General features: G+C 37.6%; 1 protein-coding gene across 5 annotated transcripts; it reads left to right on the top strand.

Annotated features, from left to right (window-relative positions):
- Positions 1 to 705: 705 nt before the first annotated feature.
- Positions 706 to 24686, top strand: LOC124308551 (steroid hormone receptor ERR2). 5 transcript variants are annotated; one of them, XM_046771368.1, is made up of 8 exons: positions 706 to 1665; positions 19839 to 20000; positions 20168 to 20278; positions 20398 to 20539; positions 20934 to 21140; positions 21623 to 21763; positions 21853 to 22055; positions 22289 to 24686. In XM_046771368.1, exons 1-8 carry the CDS (start codon positions 1612 to 1614, stop codon positions 22625 to 22627), a joined length of 1359 nt encoding a protein of 452 aa, XP_046627324.1. In that variant the 5' UTR covers positions 706 to 1611; the 3' UTR covers positions 22628 to 24686. The 5 variants fall into 5 exon arrangements, with proteins under 5 accessions (XP_046627324.1, XP_046627325.1, XP_046627323.1 ...); XM_046771369.1 differs by having other exon boundaries at positions 709 to 1665; positions 20398 to 20527; XM_046771367.1 differs by lacking the exon at positions 706 to 1665 and adding an exon at positions 13078 to 13278 and having other exon boundaries at positions 20398 to 20527.
- Positions 24687 to 25745: the final 1059 nt, after the last annotated feature.

Raw genomic sequence — 25745 nt, 5'->3', positions numbered from 1 at the left:
CGAAAAATTGAATAATTTTTCAATTTCTACTTCGATGTAACAGCTGCTTAATTTAATTATACTAATATCTGCTAATTATCTTAAACACTAATTACGCGAGGCATGACAGTAGGAATAATTAATGTTAAAAAAAGTGGGGGTAATTTTGTGAAAACAGATTCTAAGGGTGTAGTTCCCAAAAGGTCTATAACTCCGATCAACTTCAAATTTCGTATACCCGTGTATTTTGACTAGCTGATCATCGCGAATATGATAGTGAAAATACCCGCAAATTTGATTGTCAAGGTCAAAACTGACAAGAATCAGTTTTTCTATTTTCTTTCGACGAGCGTCGATCTTGGAGAAAAATGTTTTCCACAAAATTCGTAGCCTATATTAAACCTGATCGCTTATGTTTCATAAGTGTTTGTCTGAAGTCATATGATTTTTTTTTTTTCGAGAAAATTTTGCCAACAACTTGACAATTTTTGCGAGTTTTGTACACACTCCGATTTCCGTCGCGGCCCTGATTAAATCGAGACGGATACACAACACACACACGACGACGAGGATGACGACGAGGATGATTAGGAGCCGCTGCGAAGGCCGGGAATTGGGGGAAAAGGAAGGAGCGAGAGGCGCGAGAGGCGCGGCGGCGTTGGCGGCAGGCGGCGTCTCCAATTGGAGAGGGAACGGCCGGCCGGCCGAAGCTCCAGTAGTAAAGTCTAGTCGAGATCGGGCGCGCGGCGCAACGCACGCAACGTAACGCAACGCGACGAAACGGAACGGAACGAAACACGCAGCGAAACGCAGCGAGACGCAGCGAAACGGGCGTCACACAGAGACGCCGAATTCTCGGGCGGCGCGCCGGCGACGTTCAGTTTTTCAGTAGATACGGTACCGTCGAGTTCAGACTCGCCGCGCGAGGCCGAATCTTCGCCCGTCTGCCGTTTTCACTGCCCCGTTTCAACTTCGCAGTACCTGCACTCCCTCGCCTTTGAGAAACCTTTCCGTTTTTCCCTCTGCGATCTCCTTCCTTTCCTCCCTCCCTCCCTCCCTCCCGCCCTCACTCCTCTTTCTCACTTTTTCCGACCGTCATGCGCGCTTCTAAAAAATTGTTAATACCAATCACCGAGCGCAACGGCGACTATAACAATAATACAGGGTGTGCCAAATCGGTCAGTGTTTCTTCGTTGCTGTTTTTGTTTTTGTTGATCTCGGCCGCGTTGCCGGTTTCAAACGGTGCTGAGAAACCGATCGGTTGACAGTCGAGGGGTCGAGTTTAAGCAATTAATAATACCGTAGACGTAGATAGATAATTTACACAACAGAACAAATACAATAATAATAAAAACAAATTAGCTAAACTGCTTATTCTCGTGGTGCGAACGAGAGACGATAAAGCGAACCAAGGAAAGTGAACGAGTTTCTATGGACGAAATAAACAAGTGTTGAGTTCTCACTTTTTCTCAAGTTTCTTCGTTTTTTTTTTTTTTTTTTTTTTCTTCCTCCTTTCGGAGCAACAACTTATATCGACAGTTTCTGTTTTGATTCGGGTGTTGACTCTGCTGGCGGATCGCTACACCGGTCTTCTGATCTTCGACTACGGATTTACCTGAAATACGTGTTTTAATGTACCCCGGAGTCACCTGCGACACCACCATGGATGCGTGGATGTACGATGTGGTATGTCACGAAACTGTCTCTAACTAAGCGTATATTTATTTTTCATATTTATTCTCATTTTTTCCGTTTGTTTATTTATTTAATTTTTTTTTTCTCCGTTTTGTTTCGGACTATTTTTCTTGTCGCCCCCCCCCCCCCCCCCCCTCCCCCACCTTGATTGATCGAAAATTTTACTTCGTAATCAAATTATCCAAGTTACGCGTACATTTTCCTCTTCTTCGAGTTCTTGTTTTTCCTCTTCGACTGTACTGCTTGTCGTCTCTATAAATTTTTATTCAAATGACGAGTGTACAGCGGGGAAAAACGAGGTAAAAAAAATAAATAAATTATCATTTCGAATTTTTTATGATGCACTGCACGATATCGCGGTAAATTAAACGGTTTGGCGTCGCACGCCGACTGGCGATCATGCTAGAATAAGAAGAGGAAGGCCGGAGAGGCGAAAAACGAAACAGATTATTAAAAAAAAAAAAATGTTAACTCGAGTCGCTACATCTTATACCCGTACAAACATACGCGCACAAACGCATACACGACTAGTATAATACATCTCTTTGTTTACGTTTAAGTTTCTTTCGGAATATATTAACGCGTGGATGTAGGCATGTATGGATGTACGTATGTGAACACATATATATATATATAAACACATATGGATCTACGTATTTATGTATAACATTTCGGTATTCCGAATTTCACGAACAAGAATAACAATAAGACACTATAAAATGCGAATAATATGTAATTATGCAGTCACAAGTTGTACACTCATCCGTCTGTTTATATATACATCTATATGTACGGGGTTCGTACGCACAGGGAAAACCTGGAAAACTCGGGGACTTTCTTACAGCAGGGAAAATTCAGGAAAAAGTCAGGGAATTTCTAAAATAAGACTGGAATTTTAAGTTTCTTGAAGAAATAACCTCGTTCTTATACGTACGTTACTTGATATGAAACCTCCTTCCGTTTTTTTCTTACTGAAAATCGCTGGCTGTTGTTTGTAAATTAGTAGTCGGACAGTAAATTAATTACTAGGTAATGTTGAAGGTATTAGTATCAATATGCAAAAAAATTGTCATTAATCAGCGGCATATTTCTTGGAAGGTTACTGAAAAAAATCCTATTTTAAGGCTGGAACACCTGGATTAGTCAGGGAATTTCGTATTACAAAAAGCGTACGAACCCTGATGTAGAAATCCATGTACGTACAACGGTGCATACGGTATTAAAGTACGGCGTGAGTTGTTACGACACGTTTTTAATGTTTTTTTTTTCTCAAATTTTTTTATCGCTGCCGGCAGGCGTAACGTTTTTACATCTTTTTTTTTCTCTCTCTCTCTTCTTTTTCGGTATTCATTTCTTTCCCCCTCTCCATCCCTCATCTCATTATCGGAATTGTTTCTCCGTTTCATTTTTACCGTTCGATTATCGTCAATCGAACTTCTCGCCTCGTCTATGCTCTCTTATTTATTTATTTATTTATTTTTTTTTCCATCTTCTTTCCGTTTCGTTTGTTTTTTCTCTTAACCATTTTCTAAAACCCTACCGACCTTACAATTTCAATTCAATTCGTCAATTCCGCCGCGCGTATCTTTTGTTCCTCTTGCTTCGTTTGTTTATTTATTTTTATTTTTTCCTCCTCAATCGTCGCTTCTTTTACTTCCTTCGCGGCGCTCTCTTTTCGTATCGTTTAGTTTGGCTTCTCTCGTCGTTCTTTTTCTCTTTTTTTTTTTTTTTCTTCCCCGCACAACGTGCTCCGCAAAGCATACAAGGCAGGCGGGAATGGCGACAACGATGATGATCACGGATCGTTTCGATATACCATTTGCAGCGGCGGCTCGGTTACGTCAGGCTTAATTATTTCATTAACATTGACACTGCAACATCGCGGTGATGGTAACAGTGTGAATACAGTGCTGCCGGTGGGTAGATTTACATACAACATTCAGATACCGTGTTATGCAGTTTGTTATACCATCATCGATAAATCTAGACTCAACCGAATTTTGCCACATGGTTATTATCATCCCCGTTGTTGTATATCAACATTTTTCATAAACTGTAATAATGCAAAATAGGGTCACGCAGAGCTTCTCGTATTTTTGTCAATTTGCACGATACTTTTCATTTCCGACTACTTAATTCTTTTTTCACTTAATTTTTCACACGCGCGATTTATGTTTTATTCTTGCCCGGCTACCCACACCTAAAAAAAAAAAAATACTTGTGTTTAATTTCATTTAATCTAATCTAATCTAGTCCAATGCAACAGCCGTATTATTTGTAATGCCATGGATACGTTATAATATATTATACGTGCATAGAACGTTCTTTTACCTCGGTTACCTTTTTCACGGATGAAAAATTCAAGGCGAAGTAATCTATGTATAATAATATTTTCTCTTCTATTATTTTACCTCTTTTTCTATCTGCCTACGTTACTTTATACCTGTATCTACAATTTTCTTTTCTACGTCGTTCTATCACGAAAATTTCTACAACCCCTGATAATTTTCTCTCACAAATCATCCAATTTTCTATTGTTCGCAATTTTATTTCCATCTCCGTCGTCCTCAAACACACACACGCTCATTTTGGTACAAAGGTTTAATAATAATCTTTCTCATTTTACACGCTTCTACGTAATAATACGTACACAAATACAGGCATGTATTACAGTATATAACCGATGTGCTGTATGTATGTATATATTTTTTGCATTTTCGACCTGTTATTTTTTTTTTTTTATACGTTATTTTTTTGTACGCGCGTATTCATATACAGATAAATTGTTAGGTGCATATATATATCTATATGTATGTATGCATATGCGTACATATATACATGGGTGTGGTATAAATACCTGTGCCAGCTGTGTACAGAGAATGAGAAAACTTGCTGGAAGACAGATATTATAATGTATATATATATATATGTACATACACACACACATATGTATATTTGTACGTTTAGGTACGGAGATGAAAAAAAAAAAAAAAAAATAGTGGGTTATAAAATTTTTGCCCACCACAAATTGCCTTACACAACGAAATCCCCGTCGTTATACGTATAATAGCCGTGCAAAAATATTATACATGTTGCGTATAGGTGTGTGTATAAAATATTTATATACCTGAGTTAGATACCCGAGCTATTATATGTTCGCCAATTATTTATTGTGTATCGCGTATCGCGTGAGAATATGTAGGTATAATGCAATTACTTGTACAGGGATGTGGGCGTAATGTGAGCATGGGAGGTGGCGCATGTGTATGTATGTGTGATTCATGTGCAGTGCTAAAAGTAACAAGGAAAGAAAGGGCGAAAGAGAGAGAGAAAGAGGGGGGGAGAGAAAGTGATAAGGTGACGAGGAAACTCTACTACCGTGTGCCTTTCAACGTTGTTTTGTTGCGATCTAACCCTGAACTTACATTCTCATGTCCTTGTACGTTACGTTACGTTGCGTTGCATTGCGTTGCATTGCGTTAAGAGAACAGCTGAAACACGAGGTGATTTATGTATGACGATTAAGCCAAGTCATTTCTCGTTAATATGCGCATGCGCATACGTGTGCATATTATTTATATATGGGCTATTCCACCAAACCCCGTACGCAAATCGGACCTCCGTTTTTGATGATTTTTTTTTTTTTTATTATTTAGGTGTCGACAAAGAGATTGCTCGAGTATGAAAGAGCTCTGGGTTTTCCTAATTATTAAATTTTGCTTGGAAATTATTCAATTTAATTAAACGGTTTAAACGATGCCTTGAACAAAAAAAAAAAAAAAAACACGGAAATTGGATGAATTTTTCTTGAACGATGAGCATTTTTTTTCTCATTAGTCATTTTTAGCGAGAAATTCAGAAAATAAAAGTTGAAATGTCAATTCCACCATGTTTCCTATCGTTTTTCGAAAATCGGTTTCTTTTATTCTGAAAATTCGGAAAATTTCCGATCGACAACCGTGTTTTCAATTGTTTTTCAAGGCATTTTTGAACCGTCTAACTAGATTTGAAAATTTCGACGAAAAATCTGATAATTAGGAAAACCCGTGTGAAATGAAGTCAGAGATTATTCGTACTCGAGAAATCTTTTTATCGACACCAAAATAACGTGAAGAAACGGTGAGAGTCAGACTCTGGTCGGGTTCGCATGCAATTCGCCATATAATATCGTGCGAAAATTGATCGATGGGGATCGATCAAGGAAATTAGATTAAGAAAATGATTTAAACTGCGACGCGAATTCGACGTTCACTTAATCCCATAAGACTTTAATTATATTCGAGGTTCAGAATATCGATTTTCAGTCTTTTATATGCCTGTATCAATTATACACTGCAGGTTTTTCCTCAGCGCAATCAAAGTGGTGGTCGTGTCTGCAGTACTGGTATATATCCAAAAAAAAAAAAAAAAATCGAACAAAAATTGATAAATGTCCTATATATGATAATGATTATTATCGTGTTAGTCGGGAGGGTGACAAAGAAGGGAGCTTTTGAGCTTGCGCGGTTCTCTGTTTTGTTTCGTTTTTTTTTTTTTGTCTCCCTTTCTCTCTTTTTCTTCTTCCTCTTTTTATCGTTTTCCACGAAACTATTCGCAATGATGTCGGTGTAAGAAAAAGAAAGGAAAAGAACCGAACAGAACAGTACAGAATAACCATCAATAGGGAAAAAACCATCAATAGGGAAAAGGTGAGGGGGAAAAAAAAAAACCAAAGAAGAAGGAAAAACTTTGAAAGGAAAGTAATAAATAGCGTCAACGATACGATGATCATACACTCACGGTGAACGTCGAACGCTGGGAATGAAGCGAATTTGAGACGCGGCTTCAGGGCGCAGGTTCCAGTCGCGAAAAATAAATGCGGCAAAAAATATGGTGCAAAAAGATTCTGCGTCACCGTTCCAGACGTGAGAGGAAGGACGATGTACCGTAGAGAGCGAAACTGAAAGAAAGAGTGAAAGTGAGAACGAGAGTGAGAGGAAGAGTGCGAGTGGAGTGGAGTAGAGTGGACTGGCTCTCTCATTGTGTATCTACGAGTAGATAGGTATACGATGCACGGTGCGTTCCGTGCAATATCACGAGGTTGAAGTTTGTAGGGTTATAGGGTAACGATGTATATTTTTTGGAGGGAAATGATCGTAAAAGTTTTGCATAACTTGACGATTTTCCGGAACTTCGGTGAACTGGGTTAAAGCAAAAGACGCTTACATTTTACGATCTCTCGACTACTACCGTGATCAAAGTAATTTTAAATTGACAAACAAATGTAAGTGATATTTCGTCGTGTTAACAAACGTTGCTGTATATAAACTTCAACATCATCCAAAATTTAACAAAGTATACAACTTGAGAGTTGCAATTGTTTTGGATATCATTTCCTGCATTTCTATAAACATGTATGTGTTTTCAAAAAAACTGGTCGACTCGGGAAATGTTATGCGATATTTTTTTCCTTCTTGATTATCGATGCAGAAGAGGGAGTGTATTGTCAGAAACGAACGGTTACTTTCCCATATTGTTTAGTCTCTGAAATTAGAATGACTATGCAATTGTACACAATATCGGATTTTCAGAAACATGGAAATTTAATTTGCCAACTTTTAGAACATACCAGAAAGTTTTTGTGAAGAATAGTCAAAGTATGGAAAGTTACGAGTAAGAATTTAAAATTAGATGAAACACAAAATCATCGGAATAACAATTGTACATAATACAAGTATAGAAATTCTCTTTTCCTTCTATATTTTGGCTTCCTATTACTCTTTTCAACTTCTCGTGTTCGCGTATCCTGTAATACCGTTAATCAAACTACCGCGTCATTAAAAATTTCATATCTTCCTATTCTTCCAATTTCTATTGTGCGACTCCGATTTCTGTCCCTCGTCAAACGCCCGCATCGTCAATATCACCCATATGTTTTGCCAATGAATGTTTCTTCTTGAGTAACGTGATCAGGAAAAGGGAAGAATTTTGAAAAAAAAAAATGAAAAGAAAAAATAAGACATATCGCACGAAATGGAAGAAGCAAATTGAAAGCGACACCGCATCGGCGGTGGGTTCGATTTCCGCGGAATCTCTCACAGTTGCGATTCTGCGTGGCCCCGAGACGACAGCAGCGCGCGACGCACGCCGTCGGGACGCTATGGAACACTCGAGCAAAATGGTTGGACGAGGTGTGGTGGGGGGTGGAGGGTGCGGCGGCCGTGGCGTCGAGAGGTGGCAAGTTTAAGGCCACGAGACGTCGGTGACGTCACACACCTCAACCCGGGCCGACGATCCTGACCTTGTACAATGTGTAACCAAATTCTCTCTCCTCTCCTCTCCCTTCCCCACCCCGCCCATTTTTTTCGCGCGAATAATAATCACACGTTGGTGCATATTCGCAGGGTCGCAGACATTTTTCGGTTGGCCGTGAGAGCGGTTATTTTTGTCCGAAATTTATCCAGTAGTTTCATTGCCATTATTCGTGTTTGTTATTAACCGTCGATATTATCGACCTCGACGTTATCGGCGTTACCGTTACTCTTCTTATTATTCATGTTATCGTTAATTTAGCTGTTATCATTTCTAAGATTATTTCTATTATCATTATTATACCTGCCGTCTCGAGGACGGGGGAAAATCCCCGCCCTTATTCGAAAAATAAATTGTGAAGAAAAATATATATCGCCGAAATAGTATGAGCCACATCTTGTGCAGCGATTGTTATACATTATTATTATTATTATTATTATTATTATTATACCTACGGTATGCGCACGTGACGCATGTAGCTAAAAATTTTTCTGCGTGTACCTCGTTTTTCTATATCTGTTTCTTTTCATTTTTCTCTGTTGATATTTCTCTCTCGGTACTTTGCTAGTTTGCATTTATCCTAGTATTTATTTTTAATTTTAAACTCGTCTCTGCAATGTTTAAGCCTCGGTATGTATTTATACACACATTGTTACATACCTATATTACATACAGTCAAGTTTAAGTTTGGTTAGGCTAGGCTAGTGTCTGGCCATTCTTGTTTCCTTTTCATCTTTCGCTCTCTTTATCATTTTTTTTTTTTTTTTCACTCCTCTCAAGGTTCATCGATTCGTTCCTTCTCTCCGTACCTAGAACCGGGAGAAACTGCTTTTTTCTTTTATTTTTTTTTCACCCGAGTTCTCTTACCTCCTCATTATAATTCTATTCTCATTTCGTTTTCATTAATCAAAATCAACGGAACGGAGCGATGTAATATAATAATATAAATGGTATGAAATAAATGAAAACGAAAATTGGTGGCACAGCATATGGGGTTTATACCCAAAAATCCTGCACAGACTCTTACTGTATGTCTTATTTTCTTTTCCATTTTTTTTTTTCCCCCAGTCTTACTTTTTTCTACGCGTGTATTAAACATTATTCTTGATTTTTTACAAGGTTAAACTTTGTCGCGTCTTCATTCAGCGAATAATTATAAATTTACTTACTGGAAACAAATTCAGCAACTGCAATGAAACGTATAGAAAGGTTCTTGGGAATTTTTTTTCCTTCCTCTTTTTCTTTTTTTTTTTTTTTATGTTTTCTGCACCCAAGCCTAACAGACCTCGGGAAATATTTTTGATATCGTTATAGTAATTATTTCGTAAAGCTGCGTATCAGCTGTTCACATATACCGATGATCTACGTCCTGCATCTCTTCACTTCTCGAAGCTATTGTTAAGAAGCTATTGTGAGAAGAGAGAGAGAGAGAGAAAAAAAATGATAATAAATAAATAAATAAATAAATAAAAAACGTTGTTTTTCCGTTTTCATGGTCATTGTTTGCACGAACGTTGTGTTCCTTTGCTCTGCTCGTGTTTGTTTTTTCTTTTTTTTTCTTTCTTTCTTTCTTTTCCTCCCCACCTTCATTTATTTTTTGATTTTTTTTTTCTCCTCTTCTCTTTACACCCGTTTGTTTTCCTCTCCGGTGTATAATCTCTTTTCCTTTCGCGGTTTTTTCATCGCGTTTAATGGCGAAGCTTTGGTTCTCCTCTCGCCTTGGGTCTCGGTCTCGGTCTCGTCACGTCTCGTCTCCTGACCTAGGATACGCGCGAATGTCGCGTTACGCGGGGCTTGCCAGAGCGAGATTGCACACTTTGCACTCACTTTGTACCGTGTCGTGCGATTTTTGGCCGAGGTTAGGCTCGTAGATTTTTCGGCCCGCAGGTATGTATACACTACACACCTACAGCGCTTTACGCGCATGCGTCCGCGCGATCCGCGCTGCGATAATACCGACTGAGCGCGTATGCGTGCATCCACGAAACTTCCTTCAATTGTACGTACATAAATCAGGAACATGAGCCTTGGTGTACAAACGGCGATATGCGCGAAAAATAAAATGAGAGGTGACGCGCGGTGATTTTTTTTTACCAATTTTTTTTTTTCGCGTCTACTTTTTTTGCGCATCTCTCTCTTTCTCTCTCTTGTTATCGGTATTTTTGGCGGCGGCTTAGCCTTGAGATTCGTCCAAAACGCGACTACGTAGACACCGTGTTACGTATACCGTAGATTAAATGTAAAGAGAAAGAGAGAAGGAGAGAAGAGCAGCACATCTGTCGCAACAGTAAATCGCTTGTTGTAACACCAGAGACGGATACATTTTTTTTTTGTACTGTAGGTACGCAATACGTGTACGATATAAATTTTTCAACTTTTTTTTTTCTCAAACTTATATTTTAGATTACGATGCTACGAATTTTTTCCGTACACACGGAGTAAGAGTAAAGAGAAAAAAAGAAACAACAATAGGAAAGAATGGAACGGAGTTTTTAATTTATTTCGTAAGATTTGGTTGCGTAAAGTTTTTTTCCCGACGCGCCTCATCGTACGTCATTGTATATGAAAATGAGAGAAAATTCTATCCATCGCATTATTTGGTATAAATTGTCAATTTGAAGATAAGGAGATTGTCGCGTCGCCGCCTGCGTCATCCGGCGGTAGATGATAGACACATGAAATTCTAATATCCACGACGTTGTCGTCACTAGATCGTTGAATTCCCATTGAAATTCCGAATAAAAGATAACAAAATCTTTAGACCGAAACTAGCGCCGCCTGGCGGAATTCTCGAGGCTTGACCCTGACCTGACATAACCTCACGGAAAGTTGCATAAAGCGCATCCTTGAGATTGAAGTAATTAATTTACCGATTGATTTTTCTCTCGAATAATAGATGACGTTTTAACGACACGTTGCAGTTGCAGAGGAAAGAAATTGCTTGCAACGAAGCAAGGAAGTGAGTTGTAAGAAACTAAGGAAGGCCGTATACATTTGCATACTTAATTATACTCACATTGATACATCAATTAATTACACGTGTGTTATTATTTATTCGGCATATACCTTGGATGGCATCGATCTATACATATTTATATACGTATATTATATACGCATGCAAAAACACACATGCATGTACAAATCGTTAGGTGTAAAGTTCTAACTGTTCATAACTGTGATAACTTATCCGTAATGGAGCGCGAGAATTTCACATTTATATTTATAACTATGGGTAGCTGTGTAATTACGTACGTACACGTATACACGGGATGTTTTATAACGTGAAACGATCTGCACGACGACGAAAACAGCAAACAATATTGTAATAAAATCAGCGTAGTTGAATGAATTTAAAAAACAAAAATAATTTTTTTAACTCGTTTTACTCCTCGCCCTGATCATCCATTCATCCTTTTCTCAAATTTCTTTCTTTCACTCTCTTTCGTTCTACTATACGTTTTCTCTTTTCTTTGCATAACGTTATCGAGAAAACATTACGAAAAGAATAACGCGGCAAACCTTACTTCCCAAAATTCTTTTTATTACCGAATTTTTCATTTTCACTTTTCGACATGGCGATGGGACAAAAAACGTTCTTTTTTTTCACGTCTTGTTTTCAATTTGTTGCACGTACAACATACGTCAAGTTTATCGTACGCGTATCAACAATAAGAGAAAATAAAAAATAACTCCGCGAACTTCGATATTGCGAGTGAGTATCGCGTGAAATTTGCAAGCTCTGGAAAAAACAACGACGGAACGAAACCAAAAAAAAATCCAAAAAAAAAAAAAAATACCAACCCGCTGAACGGGAAACGGGGCGGGGGGAGGGGCGAGAGGAAGACAAACATGAGGAGATTAGCTCTCTAATTGCGATACGGTGCGTCTGGGTTGGTGTGCAACGTACGATCGTAATACTTTACGACGAAAATTCGCGAGTAATGGCCGCTAGGCGCTATCTCTAAACAGTCCTCCCCCCCCCCCCCCCCTCCCCCGCCGCTCGCCCCCTCAACCCTGACTCTCCGCACCTCGCGGTTTGTATCAGATCCCGGCGGCGGCGGCGGCGGCGGTGGCGAACGCGGAGGCGGAGGTGGAGGTGGCGGTGGAGGTGGAGGGGGAGGCGGAGGTGGGAGTTGACGGTGGCGGGACGCCACGACCTACCACAACGCTCAACGACACTTCAAGGCCACCCGCGTTGCGAGAGGGAAACCCGACGGCTGGCTCTCGTTATCTCGTTCTCTCCTCTCTTTCCTCTCCTCTCCTCTCCTCTCCTCTCCTCTCCTCTCTTCTCCTAGCCTCTCGTCGTGTTCTCATCGTGGTTTGCCGAAAAATATTGGCGAAATAATAAATACGCTCGCAGTACACCGTCGTCGTAGTTATAGGACTAATTTTTTATTTTAATTTTTTTTTTTTTTTATCACCCCTCCTCCCTTCCCTTTTCGTTTTGCACTTTTTTTTTATTTAACGCGAGTCCAGAGACCGTACGTCGTTTATAAATGTAAGGGGGAAGGGGTAAGGAGAGGGGAAGATAAAAAAAAAAAAAGAAGGAAAAAAGTAAAAAGAAACACAACGCCCACATCGGTATTTGTTACCACGAATTCGAGTAATTGCGGCAGCTGGTTCAAAAATAAAAGTTACGAGAGTTACCCTAGTTTTTATATCTATTTCTGGCTTATTTTCAGTCGCTTGATAGCTATGATTTCACTGAAATGAAATCTAGGAACATATTGCAAAAAAAAAAAAATCGCAATAATACAATACAGAAACACATGACGCATTTTTTAATTTGCGTGAAAGTTGTACGGATTTTATGGTCGAAAAGTGAATAACGTGATGAAAATATTTTAACGATAAAGATGAAACAATATAAGGTCGAGATGCGGCGGTTCATTTAATTGCATTAGCTAATTAACTCGAATCAGTTAATCGTTGTGAACCCAGTAATAAAGAGAGAATCTTGAATCGGCCATTTTCTCTGTTCCTCTCCGCACTCGTAACTACCATAATTTTATAAGTCATTCTTCTCCGCGGCGTTCGATAGATGCGCGAAGGTTGAAGTTGGGCGTTGGAAGTTTTGGCGAAGAGGATAAGGAGAGGAGAGAAGAGGAATCTGTTATTGCCTGACGAATGAGCAAAGAAACGGAGATCGAGGGAGGGAAAGGGAAAAAGAAACGCTGTGATCCGACAGCTCTCGGCGTTACATCCTGTGTTATATTATTCCGCCAGCAGCGACGTATAATCTGCAAAAATACGTGCGGCATTCCTTGCCAAAACCACCAACTTCGTATTACATTCGCGTTACAACGTATATTGGTATTTTAATTGTGTATATATAAGTCATAAATTGCAATCGCGATGTATTCGTCGTTACGCCGTTGTTGTATTTTCTTGTTATTACAATTGGGAGGAAGGAGAAGGAATTTATGTTTCGCAACGAATGTAATTCTTAATACACCAGTTGTAGATACGTGTGTTAACCTCGGTGTGAATCGATCCGCGAGTCAAAATGCGAAACTCGAAACGAAAGGTATGAAAACGAAAAAAAAAAAACATATAAACAAATACATGAATAAACAAAAAATGGACAAACCACCTACGTAAAAGACAAAATGTAAATTCAGCCTGTTTTGCGAGATAAGAAGGATCGAAATTGAAGCGAAAACGTTCAACGGACAAAATCAATGTTCAACGTTCATCTTGTCAGATTTTCGTCTGTTATTCTTTTCAGCTTTTTTTGTCTTGATCGGTTTTACGATGAACAAAAATGTGCAAATAATTATCGAATACTCGGAGGATGAAAATGTGCGAACAAAAACACAAAAAAAAAATAAAAAAAAGAAGAAGAAAAACCGATACAAAATCGGGATATTATTCGCTTATGTAAAAATTCTTCAGGTTTCTGTGCTTCTCGATGGTCACGTGCAGCTCACAGATACTTACAAGAATATCTGGATTCAACGCACAGAGCGCAGATTTTTTTTTTTCTTTCTATTCGCACGTCTAGTAGACGCAGAAACAATTAAAGGGGTAGAATCGTAGAGAAGACGCATTAATTCGTAGAAGGCAGAAGCGGATGACGAGAGAGGCGTGTGTGTAACGCAACGCAACGCGACAGAGGAGGAGGTAGGTTGGTAATCGATTCCCCGGGCCTCGGAGTTTTGCGAGGAGGTAGGGCTGGTCAGGGTCGACGGGCAGACCAACCGCCGAAAATATATTAGTTTATTTCTTCTATTTAGGTGCGCTGCGACGCGACGTAACGCAACGCGCAGGACGGAACATTATCCGAAGCGCTGCGCTCTAATCTGATCGGCCGATTCTTTAGCAACCGCGATTTTATTCGCATCGGTTCTAGGAAAGAATTCGTATTTCTTTTTACTCGCACTCGTTTTACGATTCATTCATTCGTTCATTCATTTATTGGGTCATTTTACTGTTTATTTATTTTATTTTATTTTTTCCAACATTCAAATTTTCGTTTTCTTTTCTCAATTAGTCGTCGTTATTTCCTTCTTTCTCTTTCATTTCTTTCTGCTCTGGTTCCACAATTTTTTTCTTTTTTCTTTTATACACACACGTCGTACAACGCAAGATATGTCGATATTGTTGGGAACGTAGCGTCGCGTTTGGAAGGGGATGTACGTACATAGATGAAAAGATAAGAGAATGGTACCGGGAGAAAAATTAATGACAAATTTTTATAATTATTGAACCAAGATTTTTCGATAATTTTTCTTCGCATGGAATTTATAACACACTTGAAACTTCGGCAAACGATTGTCATTATTTGCTATATATGTATATATATATATCGCGTACTATTATCGCGCCTGGCAACAGATAAAAATATTAAATGAGACGGTTTGCGGACGATAGGATTTTTTTACACGCATATCCATACATACGCAGGTAATAAAAGTGTATTTTCACATAAATGCGTGTACGTGAAACGTGAAGAACGTCTGACAATATAAATTATTGTAGGTATGATACGACGATGTTACAGATAATGCAGCGATAATAATAACAACAACAACGCCGATATAATCGCGTTATGTATGTAACGATATTTTCAGTTTATTACCGACACGATCATGCGTTACATGTATCGGATTGGGTAAGGTCAGCTCAAGTTAGGTTTGAGACAAGATTTTATTTCGCACGTTATTTTCCCACCAAGCGGCAATGTTACGTACGTATGTATTATACATTGTATAGATAACGTCTCCGCAGCGTATCTCACGTTGCGAATCATTATTTTATCGCGCTTCGTTCTGACCGAGGATTTTGCGAGTGGAAGAAAAAGAGCAAATGAATAAGAGAGCAAATGAATAAAATAACACAAACAATATCGCGTAATTCCCTTCATCAATTTTTATTTTAACAACCCTCTTGTATAAGTTGTATGCTTTATGCAGTTTGTTTTTGCTTCAAAATACACATTCTTCGGATTAAAATCTTGGGATTTATTCAAATTCAATGAATTCGATCGAATTACAGCGCATTTGCGGTTCAATGTTTTTTATACTATGTATACAAGCAGCTGTTTGAATTTAATTTTAATTTATCGAATTGAGTTAGTTTTTCGTTTCTTCCCCTCCTCCCCCCAATCAGTCGAATCGAACGTTTTTAATCGTTCGATTATGAAATCGAATGATAATTTTTGGAGAAAGAATACCCAGCAAGATATCAGAGACTAAGTGGGAAAAAAAAAGAAATCGCCAATTATTTAAACAGCCACTCACAGCAGTTGTTTTCACATTATTAAAGTTTGTTGAAAATTATATCTTCAGTCGACGAATCAAATTACAAATTCACTGATAGAAAAAGACAAAGTTTGTTCAAGATTCGAGTATTTGAATTTGTCTGGAATCGAGTTAAAACGAGACCCCTTCTTAAAATGTACATTATTTATTTATCCGTTCTCGTTTATTTCTGTACTCCTCTTGTTCGTTTTAGATTCTTAGTCCAGTATGTATACATGTGTGTATATATATATATACATATATATTCCGAAATTCTTTCGCTTCGCTTTCTCGCCGCGTGTGTCGCCAAAAAGTATAATATAAACTGTATACGTAGATAAAAGAAAGATAGGAAAAGCGAATTCTAAACCTTGTAAATACACTGCAAGAGTGCAGAAGGGCGAAAAATATGAGAAATTAAAGTGAGAGAAAAAAGAAACGCATTACATAAAATGAATAATCGAAAAATATAAGATTCCAATCTCGAGGTTTGAAAATTTATAACGTAACACGTGATGACATATATTATGTATTATACCTGTATAGTAATGTACGTTATACAAGATGTGTGCTTTTTATTTATCGGAATAAATTTTCACACATCGCTTCGCGCATCTCGTCGTTTTTCATTTTTTCGCTCACAATAAAAAAGAAAAGAAAAACACACACACGCCGTGTTTGTTCTTTTCGTCTTAATAATTAATTTAGAAGTTGATTTTAGAAGCACCTAGAACTAGACTATTCTCATCTATACTTGTCTATCAATCTATCTATCCATATATCTACTTAACTAACTAATTGTCTGTTAATTCGTCATGCTTATCTCCGATATCTATGCATAATTAACGATTGATCGGACCGTAATATCAACATCCAGTTTGTCAGGAATGTATTAATACACGAGATGTTACAACGTTCGTGTATTTGCACACATGTACGGATATATACCTACATTCTGTGTGAATTGATGCGGTAGCAACAAGCCGAGCCGAGTCCGGACATCCATTCTCCTCATGCTGGGCAACCTTGGGCCACCTTAAATAACTCCGAATATCCCGCAGTTTTCGTTCCGCCATTCCTTCGTTACGCCAAGTATCTTTCTTTACGCGAAAGGTGAGGAAGAAAAAAAAAGGAAAAAAAAAAAACAAAGAGAAGTAAATTAAATTAGATACAAACGAACCGATCGTCGATGTAAAGAAAAAAACAAAAAAAAAAAACATTAAAACCTTTCTTGACGATTGTAATAAAATCAATGGTGCCAAATTATATTTAAATTGATACTTTTTCATAAATTTAATATCGATTCAAAAATCTAGCACGAAGATTTGCACAGAAAAAGAATGTAATTTCAGAATACATTTTTCTGTTTTCTTTTTTTTTTATTTCTTTGTCTCGCGTTAATTTGAAATTATTTTGTTGTATAACATTCATTTGTTCTTCGAGTAGAATACAAAGTTTCGATTGTCACGTCACGTCACGGATTTGTATGCTTGTATTACGTACGGTAACTACGTGGGGTAATTCGATACGTATTTTGTATTTATCCAGATCGCAATACTTGATATATCGGTGTCGTGTAGAATTTCACGCAAAAAAAAAATGCATTTTTTTTTTTTTTTTTTTTTTTTTTCTTTAAATGAACTTTATTTTCACATTCTAATCATCGGCGATTCGTTGACGTGTAATTCATTCGAGAACAAGATCGACTTTGATTTCACTGAATTATACGAATAATGTGCTTTCGGCGTTTACAGAAGAATAAAGGAAAAAAGAGTGAAGAAAAAAAAAAATATATGTACTTCAGGATAATCAGATTTCTGTCAAGTTTTCTATACTTGCTTAAAAAATGTTTTTACTCAAGTTTTCACTTTATTTGATGTACGATATTCGAAATAAAAACACGAGCAGTTTTAGTTTTTTTCGAGCATGCTCAAAAACAATTTTCGAAAAAAAAAAAAAAAAATGTGCCGTACAGGTATTGGAAAATCTGTAACAGATCTAAACAGTCGAAAAGTGAAAGTGAAAGAAGCGTTGGCATTTTGTTTTGTTTTGTTCGATTGAATAAAAAATTCACGGTGGGCGAAAAAACTGTTTCATCCGCGTTTCGGAGACGAAATAGAGCCGCATGCGGAAAAAAAAACGCGTGGCGAAGGATCAGATCGAAGAAAAAGAAGAAGGTCAGGGTTCGAGAGGCTGGCCCGAGTCGAGCCGCGGAACGACCCGTATTTAATTTCGTGAAAGTTTTTCGGCACCGCGAAGCGTCGCCGTTGGCCTTCGGCCGTTTGCGTCCCCTCTCGTTCCGTTCCGCCCCCGGATGGCGGATCACGGATCACGGATGGCGGATGTTCGCCGGCCGCGACAACGACGGCGACGTGAAAAGTCAAGTTCAAGGCCGTCCGATTCAACGCCGGGCTTTTCTACTCGTTTATCCCCCCTCCGCGCGCCCTTCGTTCCCTTACTTCCCTCCCTCTGCACTCCTCCCCTATCTTCGTCTCCCTACTTCGTTTTCGTCGCGACGCGTCGCTGACGCATAGTTGAGATCCACGTATGACGTATACATATGTGTATGTACTGTGTGTCTGGTTAACCACTCGAGAGTTGGCGAAACTTCGAAAATTTTCGCGATTTTTTTTTTTCGTTTTTCCCCCTCGATCGTTGTGTATTACAAGTTTCATGTACGTTTGTAAGACGCGGATTTTTTTTTTTCGTTTTCTTTTAAGACTGAGTTTTCGACGAGGCGTAAAAATTTAGGGAGGGCACGGAACGGAGTTTTAAAAAACGCGGAGTATTGAATTTTGACTTTACACATTTTAAGATTTTTGAAAAGATAAATTATCGCGATTTGAAAATTCGGTATTGTTTGGAACCTCGTATTTTCCTCGTCCTACGTTTTCACCCTCACTCTCATTTTCACTTGTCTCTTTTTAATATCTTTCTAATACCGTTATCATTTGAGAGAAAGAGAGATTGTGTAATGTCTTTTCGTTCGATATATTGTCGTTAAAAATAATTTTGGGAAATAAGTATTTTCGACAATTGACATACTCGAGTATCTATTTATAATGTATTATACCAGACTCGTTTACTGACAGCAACCACGCAAGGTACGATTAGATTGTTTTAGGTATTCATCTCGACCGTGAACTCTCGTTGATAAATTCCCGATTCTCGGAGCTTTGTGGAAAGCAATATTGTGATTCAGTTATTCTTGCCGTCTTTTTATACGACATGAAACAGCTCCTGGTAAATATCCAGTCCTGGAACTGATATCGCAGCCGAAATAAAATTCCAAGCGTGCACTCAGCGGCGGCCATCTTTGCTGCACTTACAAGCTTCCATTTTAACGGCGACTTACACCGCGCGCAATTGTTAAAAAATCATAGTTTAAGATTAGTGAAATTAGAGTGAGAATAACTGACGGAGGAGGTTTTAATTAACAGATCAAAAAGTAATATAACGAAGAAAAACTTTACTTCGTTTGAGTAAAAATTAATTAAAGGACAAAAAAATCTCAAAACTTGACTGTTCAACTTCAACCTTTTTTCTGCTCACTCTACGCATGGTTACAATATATATTTAAACCGAAACACGTGTGTTCGTTGCACTTGGTGCATACATACACGCAACTTCTGCTTTCGGCAACGGGGAAAGGTATTTCGTAGAATTCGAAGTCTAAAATTGTTTGAACAAAAAGGATGAAACGTGTACGGTTCAGCAAAGAAAAGTTCGACGTTGTATGCGTATATATATATATATAAGAGCGAAAGACGGCGCCTTTGCCGTTTCCTAAAAATACATTATGTATGTGCCTACAAGCATCTTCTCACTTCGAGAAAAATTCTGCGATTCTCTGCAGCCGCGCGCGAATCGCGAATGCAATTGTTTCTCGTTCCTTGAGATTTTCAGTTTCTATCGTTATCCGTACAAAACGTACAGTCTGCTTGTATTTGCAAATAAAGAAATTTTTTAAAATAAGGTCAGATTTGTGTAAAAAAAAAAAATGACTTATCGAAACTTGTCGTTTCTATTTGAAGAATTATTTTCGATACACTGAACGGTTGGTTTAGTTTTCGAGTTCTTGCGATGCTTTTTTCGATCTTACGTACTAAAGCTCGTGCAATTTTGTTTCAGGTTTCTATGATGTCGGGTGGCGACGGTGGCACTGCAGGAATAGTCGGTAATAACAGGACGACGACGATACCCAGTATAAAACAGGAGGTTGAAAATCCTACAACGCCGTCGCAGAATTACCACCAAGTTTGTTCGCCCACCACGACCCTCCACCACCAAGATGTGGGTATATCAATTTACGTCGCCTATTTTTTTTCATCGCGAATTGTTCGATATTTTCAACGAGACTCACTTTTGGTTGGGACTATCCACCCAATAATACCTCAATTTTGGTCAATCGATATTAGATACATGCAACAAAAATGAATGAATTTTTTTTTCTCGAAAAGGTGGTATGCGGTCAGGTGGACATTCCTGATTACGGGGGTGGAGGAGGAAGTCCCGGAAGTCCTGAAAGGCATCACTGTTCGTCGACAACGCAACCAATGGGAATGGCAGAGGTAAAATTATGGGTCAAAAAATCGAACCAAACAGTAGAGAAATTTTGTTTGGCAATTTTAGATCTAGTTTTATTGAAATGTTTAATTTTTTTTTTTTTTTTTTTTTCTTATCTCATCAGGGCGGTATCAAAGAGGAAGACATGCTGCCTAGAAGATTGTGTCTGGTTTGCGGAGACGTCGCCAGCGGTTTTCACTACGGCGTCGCATCCTGCGAGGCTTGCAAAGCGTTCTTTAAACGAACGATACAAGGTAGGCTACAAGGTACCACTGAAATCCCTGCAACCGAATTCTTAGTTCATTTAACCCTTTAATAGCCGAGCCATTGAAAAAATCACTGTTCACTCATCGCTTCAAATTTTTTCTAAAAAAAATTACACGTTTTCGAGTTTTTCAATTTTCGTACCCGAATAAAGAGTTTTTCTTGAATTAAATTATTCAAAACTTTCTTTAGAGTGCGATACTGTTTGTTAAATTATTTCAGAACTTTTAGAGATGGAAATTGAAGAAGATATTTTAAATAAATAACTTCTTCGTTCATGTAGACGATGTGCTACAATGGCAACTAAAGGGTTAACAACAATTCCAATTTCAAATCTTACAAGTTCTTCTTCGTACAATCTTGTCAAATTTTTATACCCTTTTCTCTATCCTTTAGGCAATATCGAGTACACTTGTCCGGCGAACGGCGAATGCGAGATAAACAAGAGAAGACGAAAAGCCTGCCAGGCTTGCAGGTTTCAAAAATGTCTGAGGCAAGGAATGCTCAAGGAAGGTGTCAGGCTCGACAGAGTTCGGGGTGGTCGGCAAAAGTACCGGAGATCCACCGAGCCTTACGCCATGATGGCGAGCATCAAACTCGAAGGTGATTTTTAAAACTGATCAATTTTTTCTTCATTTTTTTCGACAACTCTGCAGAGATTCCGAAACCTCGAGAAAAGAAGACACGTTTTCCCTCCTCATCCTGTAGTTGGTTTATTTTTTCTTTTTCACGCGGCATATTGAACTCGATTTGTCTGTTTTTTTTTCCTCTCTTTACAAAGATACAACAATAATATCCGATAATTTTTATCATTAAATGTATTCATCGCAACGATTGTCAAAATATTTCAAGCTAACGTTGGACCGACGACGGTTGCGTCCGGCGAAACGAGTGAGTAATATTCGACCTATATCTTTATATCGAGAATATAAAAAAAAATGTACGAAGTAATAGCGCAGAAAAGAAAGGAAGAAACGGTAGAAAAACGGCTTGAGCGAAGAATGTAAAATATGTAAAGAAAACGAAATCCTGGTGAGGTTTTTGCCGGTTTTGCAAAAACCAAATTTCCTCCACTCTTGTTGCAGATAACAAAATGGTCGAGGCTCTGATATCCTGCGAACCGGACATGCTTCAGGCATCAAGTCCTTCGCTTACTTTGGACACGGATCAGCGAGTGCTCGGACAACTTTCCGATCTTTACGACAGAGAGTTAGTCGGTATTATAGGTGAGAAAAAATGTAGTGAAACAAAATTGAACGAATAAAATAGCGGGAAACGACTTGACACGTGATTCGACGTATTTGTTCCTCTTCAGGATGGGCCAAGCAGATACCCGGCTTTAGCGGGCTGGCTTTGAACGATCAAATGCGTCTGCTTCAGAGTACTTGGGCAGAAATTCTCACCTTCAGTTTGGCATGGAGAAGCGTACCGAACAGTGGCAAGCTTAGATTTGCCCAGGATTTTACCCTAGATGAAAAAATTGCCCGGGAATGTCACTGCGTCGAACTTTACTCACATGTGAGTAGAACAAGCTAGAAATCGATTTTTCATACGCTGCTTAAAAAAAAGTTTTTTTTTTTTACACCTCAGTGTAACGTCTCACAATTTTATCACACCTTTGGAATAAAGTGCGAAACGAAACAACGCTTCTCTCGAAAAATTTCAATTCAATCCTGACAAGACCAGAAAAAAAACGCAAAGAAAATTATCAACGTCTAATTTGTTTCTCATCCCTTTCAAAACTATCGCAGTGTATACAGATAGTGGAACGACTACAGCGACTGAGCTTGTCGAGGGAAGAATTTTACGTACTAAAAGCACTGGTGCTTGTGAACAGCGACGCAAGATTGGACGAGCCTCAGTCTTTGGTTCGTTTTCGAGATGTGATACTGAATTCCCTTTCCGACTGCGTTGCGGCAGTTCGACCAGGTCAGGGTATACGATCAACGCAAAGTATGTTCCTAGTCCTGCCGAGTCTCAGGCAAGCTGACGGTATTGTTAGAAAATTTTGGACCAGTGTTTATAGGACTGGCAAAGTACCGATGAACAAATTGTTCGTCGAAATGTTGGAGGCTGCTTGTTATCGATGAAAGAGAGGAGACGAAGGAAAGAAAATTGTTTGTTTCTTATTTTTTCCAATCGTTATTTTTTTTTTTTTTTTTTCTCGCAACGACATTTCTCTCCACTTTTTGTTCACACTACACAAATACCTGTTGTTATCATTACTATTATTAATATTACTATTACTATTATTACCATTACTACTAATATATTGTTTTATGTACATTATTGTTATTATCGTAAGGATTAGCTACTTTGTAATTTCACATCACAATCGGCTTCGGCTCCCTATTATTTATTTATTTGTTACATCGTTACCCTTTGAATTCAAAGTATTTAGATTTCACTTTCGCAATTCGTTGTCTTCACACACACACATACACACACACGCGCGCGCGCGCGCAAACTCTTTCTCTCTCTTTTTCTCATTATTTCTATCTCTGTATATTAATACTTCTCTATGATTACCGTATGTAAGAAGCTTTTGAGAAGAGAAACATGGAGAGAGAGTGAGAGAAAGAAGTATAAAAAAGGTAACAAAAAATTGAAACTGTCATTTTTCGTTCAACTTTTATTATTCGTTTATTTTTTTTTTTTTTTTTTCTCGATAAAAGAAACGTTGCGTTTTCTTAATTACGTAATGAATTATTCTTTTATATCCCAGTGCTATTTGCAAAGTAAATATAGTCTTACCTCAAAGAATGATATAAGAGAACCAAAAACGTGAAAAAATATTTAGTAAAAACACATTAAAGAAAAAAAAAAAGAAAGTAATCCGGTGTTAACGTAGCGAAGAAAAGCGATAAATGTAATAAACTAAAGAAACCATGTACAGAGTTATCTAGTGTATTGGAGTTTAAAGAAACTTTGACGAAAATTGGGACTCTGAGGAGTGCATAAAATCGTCAAACTGTGAGTATAGGTAATTTTTGAACGATTAAAAAGTGAAAAAGAGAGAGGAGACAAGGATTAAAAAAATTAAAAAATTAAAAATATCTCAAATTTGCTGTGTGATAATTTCTGTTTTCTGAAAATGGACATACGTAGAGGGATGTACGTAATATTATAGGAGGATAGATGGACGAAGAAGCAAAAGCAAAATTCAGCTGTCTTAATGAATTCGCGAAAATAAGAACGTTGCTGGTGCTGTTTTTCTTTTCATCAAAATGATGAAATGAAAATGTGAGATCAAGTGAATAATGATTGAATTGAAAATTAAAGACGAATGAACGACAAGAAAAAAAAAAAAAAAGTGATAATAATGAGACGATACGAAACTCCCGGATAGGAGTTATTTTATGATAGAAACTAGGTGTAACAAGTAAACCAACAACAACGTCAACAATAATAACAGTACCAATAATAATAATAATGATGATAAGAACGCGTTGTACAGAAAAGAAAGAGACACACGAATTGCATTTTTCTTATTTGCTATGTTATAAAATTTCGTCATCGTTGAATAATTAAAGAAATCGAGTCATCAAAGATTTCAGAATGGCTGTGGATGATGATGATGATGAGGAGGATTAGGAATATAGAGAAATGGAAATTTCCATACATATTAACATAGATACAGCAATATAGTTCCGTATAAATAAATAGAATTAATTTCATGTGGCAAAGCTAGGTTCGTGTTTTTTTGGTTTTTTTTTCCAATTCAAGACGTACGACTTGCGTAGTAACAATTTTAATTTACCTATTAATAACAAGTGAATAAATAATCGAACGAAAATAATTGGCTACTAATTCACGTGGAGTAAGAATACTAATAATGACGACTATATGAATTTTGTGTAATGATTATTGTTATTGTCGTTGTCGTTGTTTTTGTTGTTGTTGTTGTTGTTGTTATTATCATTATTATTATTCTATTTTGTATGATAACTTAGCTGTCAAAGATCGAATTCTAATTCACGTTTAGATTGCATCTTCTTCGTATTTACATGGATAACGAAAAGAGATGAAAAAAAAAAATACCAGTGATAATACGCATATATAGCGTGTAGCCATAGTGTGAATATTTATTTCTCATGTAAGACATGGAAGATACGATTTAAATTTTAACAAATTGAAATGAGAAAATACCAAAATTTAATGTATGCAAGAAGGCGAGCAGAAAAAAAAAGAAAACGACACAATAACTTGAAATCAAATCATCTCGTTTGCATATAACTCGTCTGTGCGTGTATGTATATATATATATATACACACACACACACTGTAATTATACATTTACATTGTAAAGAGAAAATGGTAGTAGCCGTAAAATGCGCAGGGAATATATTCAGGGATCTTTATTATTGTTATTGTTATTATTATTACTATATAATTAACAATATTATTAATTATATTGAATTACCCGATAGTCGTTATTACCGTTGCTCGAAGAATGGTAGTTTTGTTTTAGTTTTTTGTGTATCAAAAAAAAAATTGTCCCGCGCTGCCAACGAAACAGCAGCATGGTAATTTTTAAAATACGTAACAGAATACTTGTACGATATTAAGTATGTGGCGTGAGAAAAAAAAAAAAAGGGAGATCGGAAAAATATGAGAAACGTGAAAAGTTGGTTTCATTATTTTTTTTATTTTTTTTGAAAGCGAATGATCGATTTATTCGTACCGATCAAAGTTAGAATGGCTGTTATATTTTACATGCATCGGAAAGTGATATTCCGGTGACGAAGACGAGGAGGTTTTAATTTTTAATCGCGTAAACGAAGAAAGAGGAAATGAAACAACGAACGATCAAAAACAGATTTTCTTTAATTCAATTATCAAATTTCATTTTTTTTTTTTTTTTAATCACAATTTTTCCGTCTCTTTCGTTTTTTGTCCTTCATTATTGTAAAAACGCGAGTTCTTCTCGACTAGAGATTGTATCTTTAATATAGGTAGCAAATTATAATTTTTTTCCGTTTGTCTTTCCGTTCCTATTCTGTTGTCTAATTATTTTTTTTTTTTTTTTGTTTCTTCCTCCAACCGACGACGACTCGCTACTCTTTTAAAAAAGAAGTTTTTTCCCCCCCAATCTTTCTCGAATATTGCGCGCATACGCGCGCGTGTGTGCGTGCGTGTGTGTGCGTGTACATGAAATATGCGGCAGTGCTTAGCGCGTACCGTAATATATATGCATAAAAATTAAAT

The sequence above is a fragment of the Neodiprion virginianus genome, chromosome 7, assembly GCF_021901495.1.
Source record: "Neodiprion virginianus isolate iyNeoVirg1 chromosome 7, iyNeoVirg1.1, whole genome shotgun sequence".
NCBI lineage: Eukaryota > Metazoa > Arthropoda > Insecta > Hymenoptera > Diprionidae > Neodiprion > Neodiprion virginianus.
Note: the sequence above shows the minus strand (reverse complement) of the source record. Positions and strands in the feature narration are given on the sequence as shown.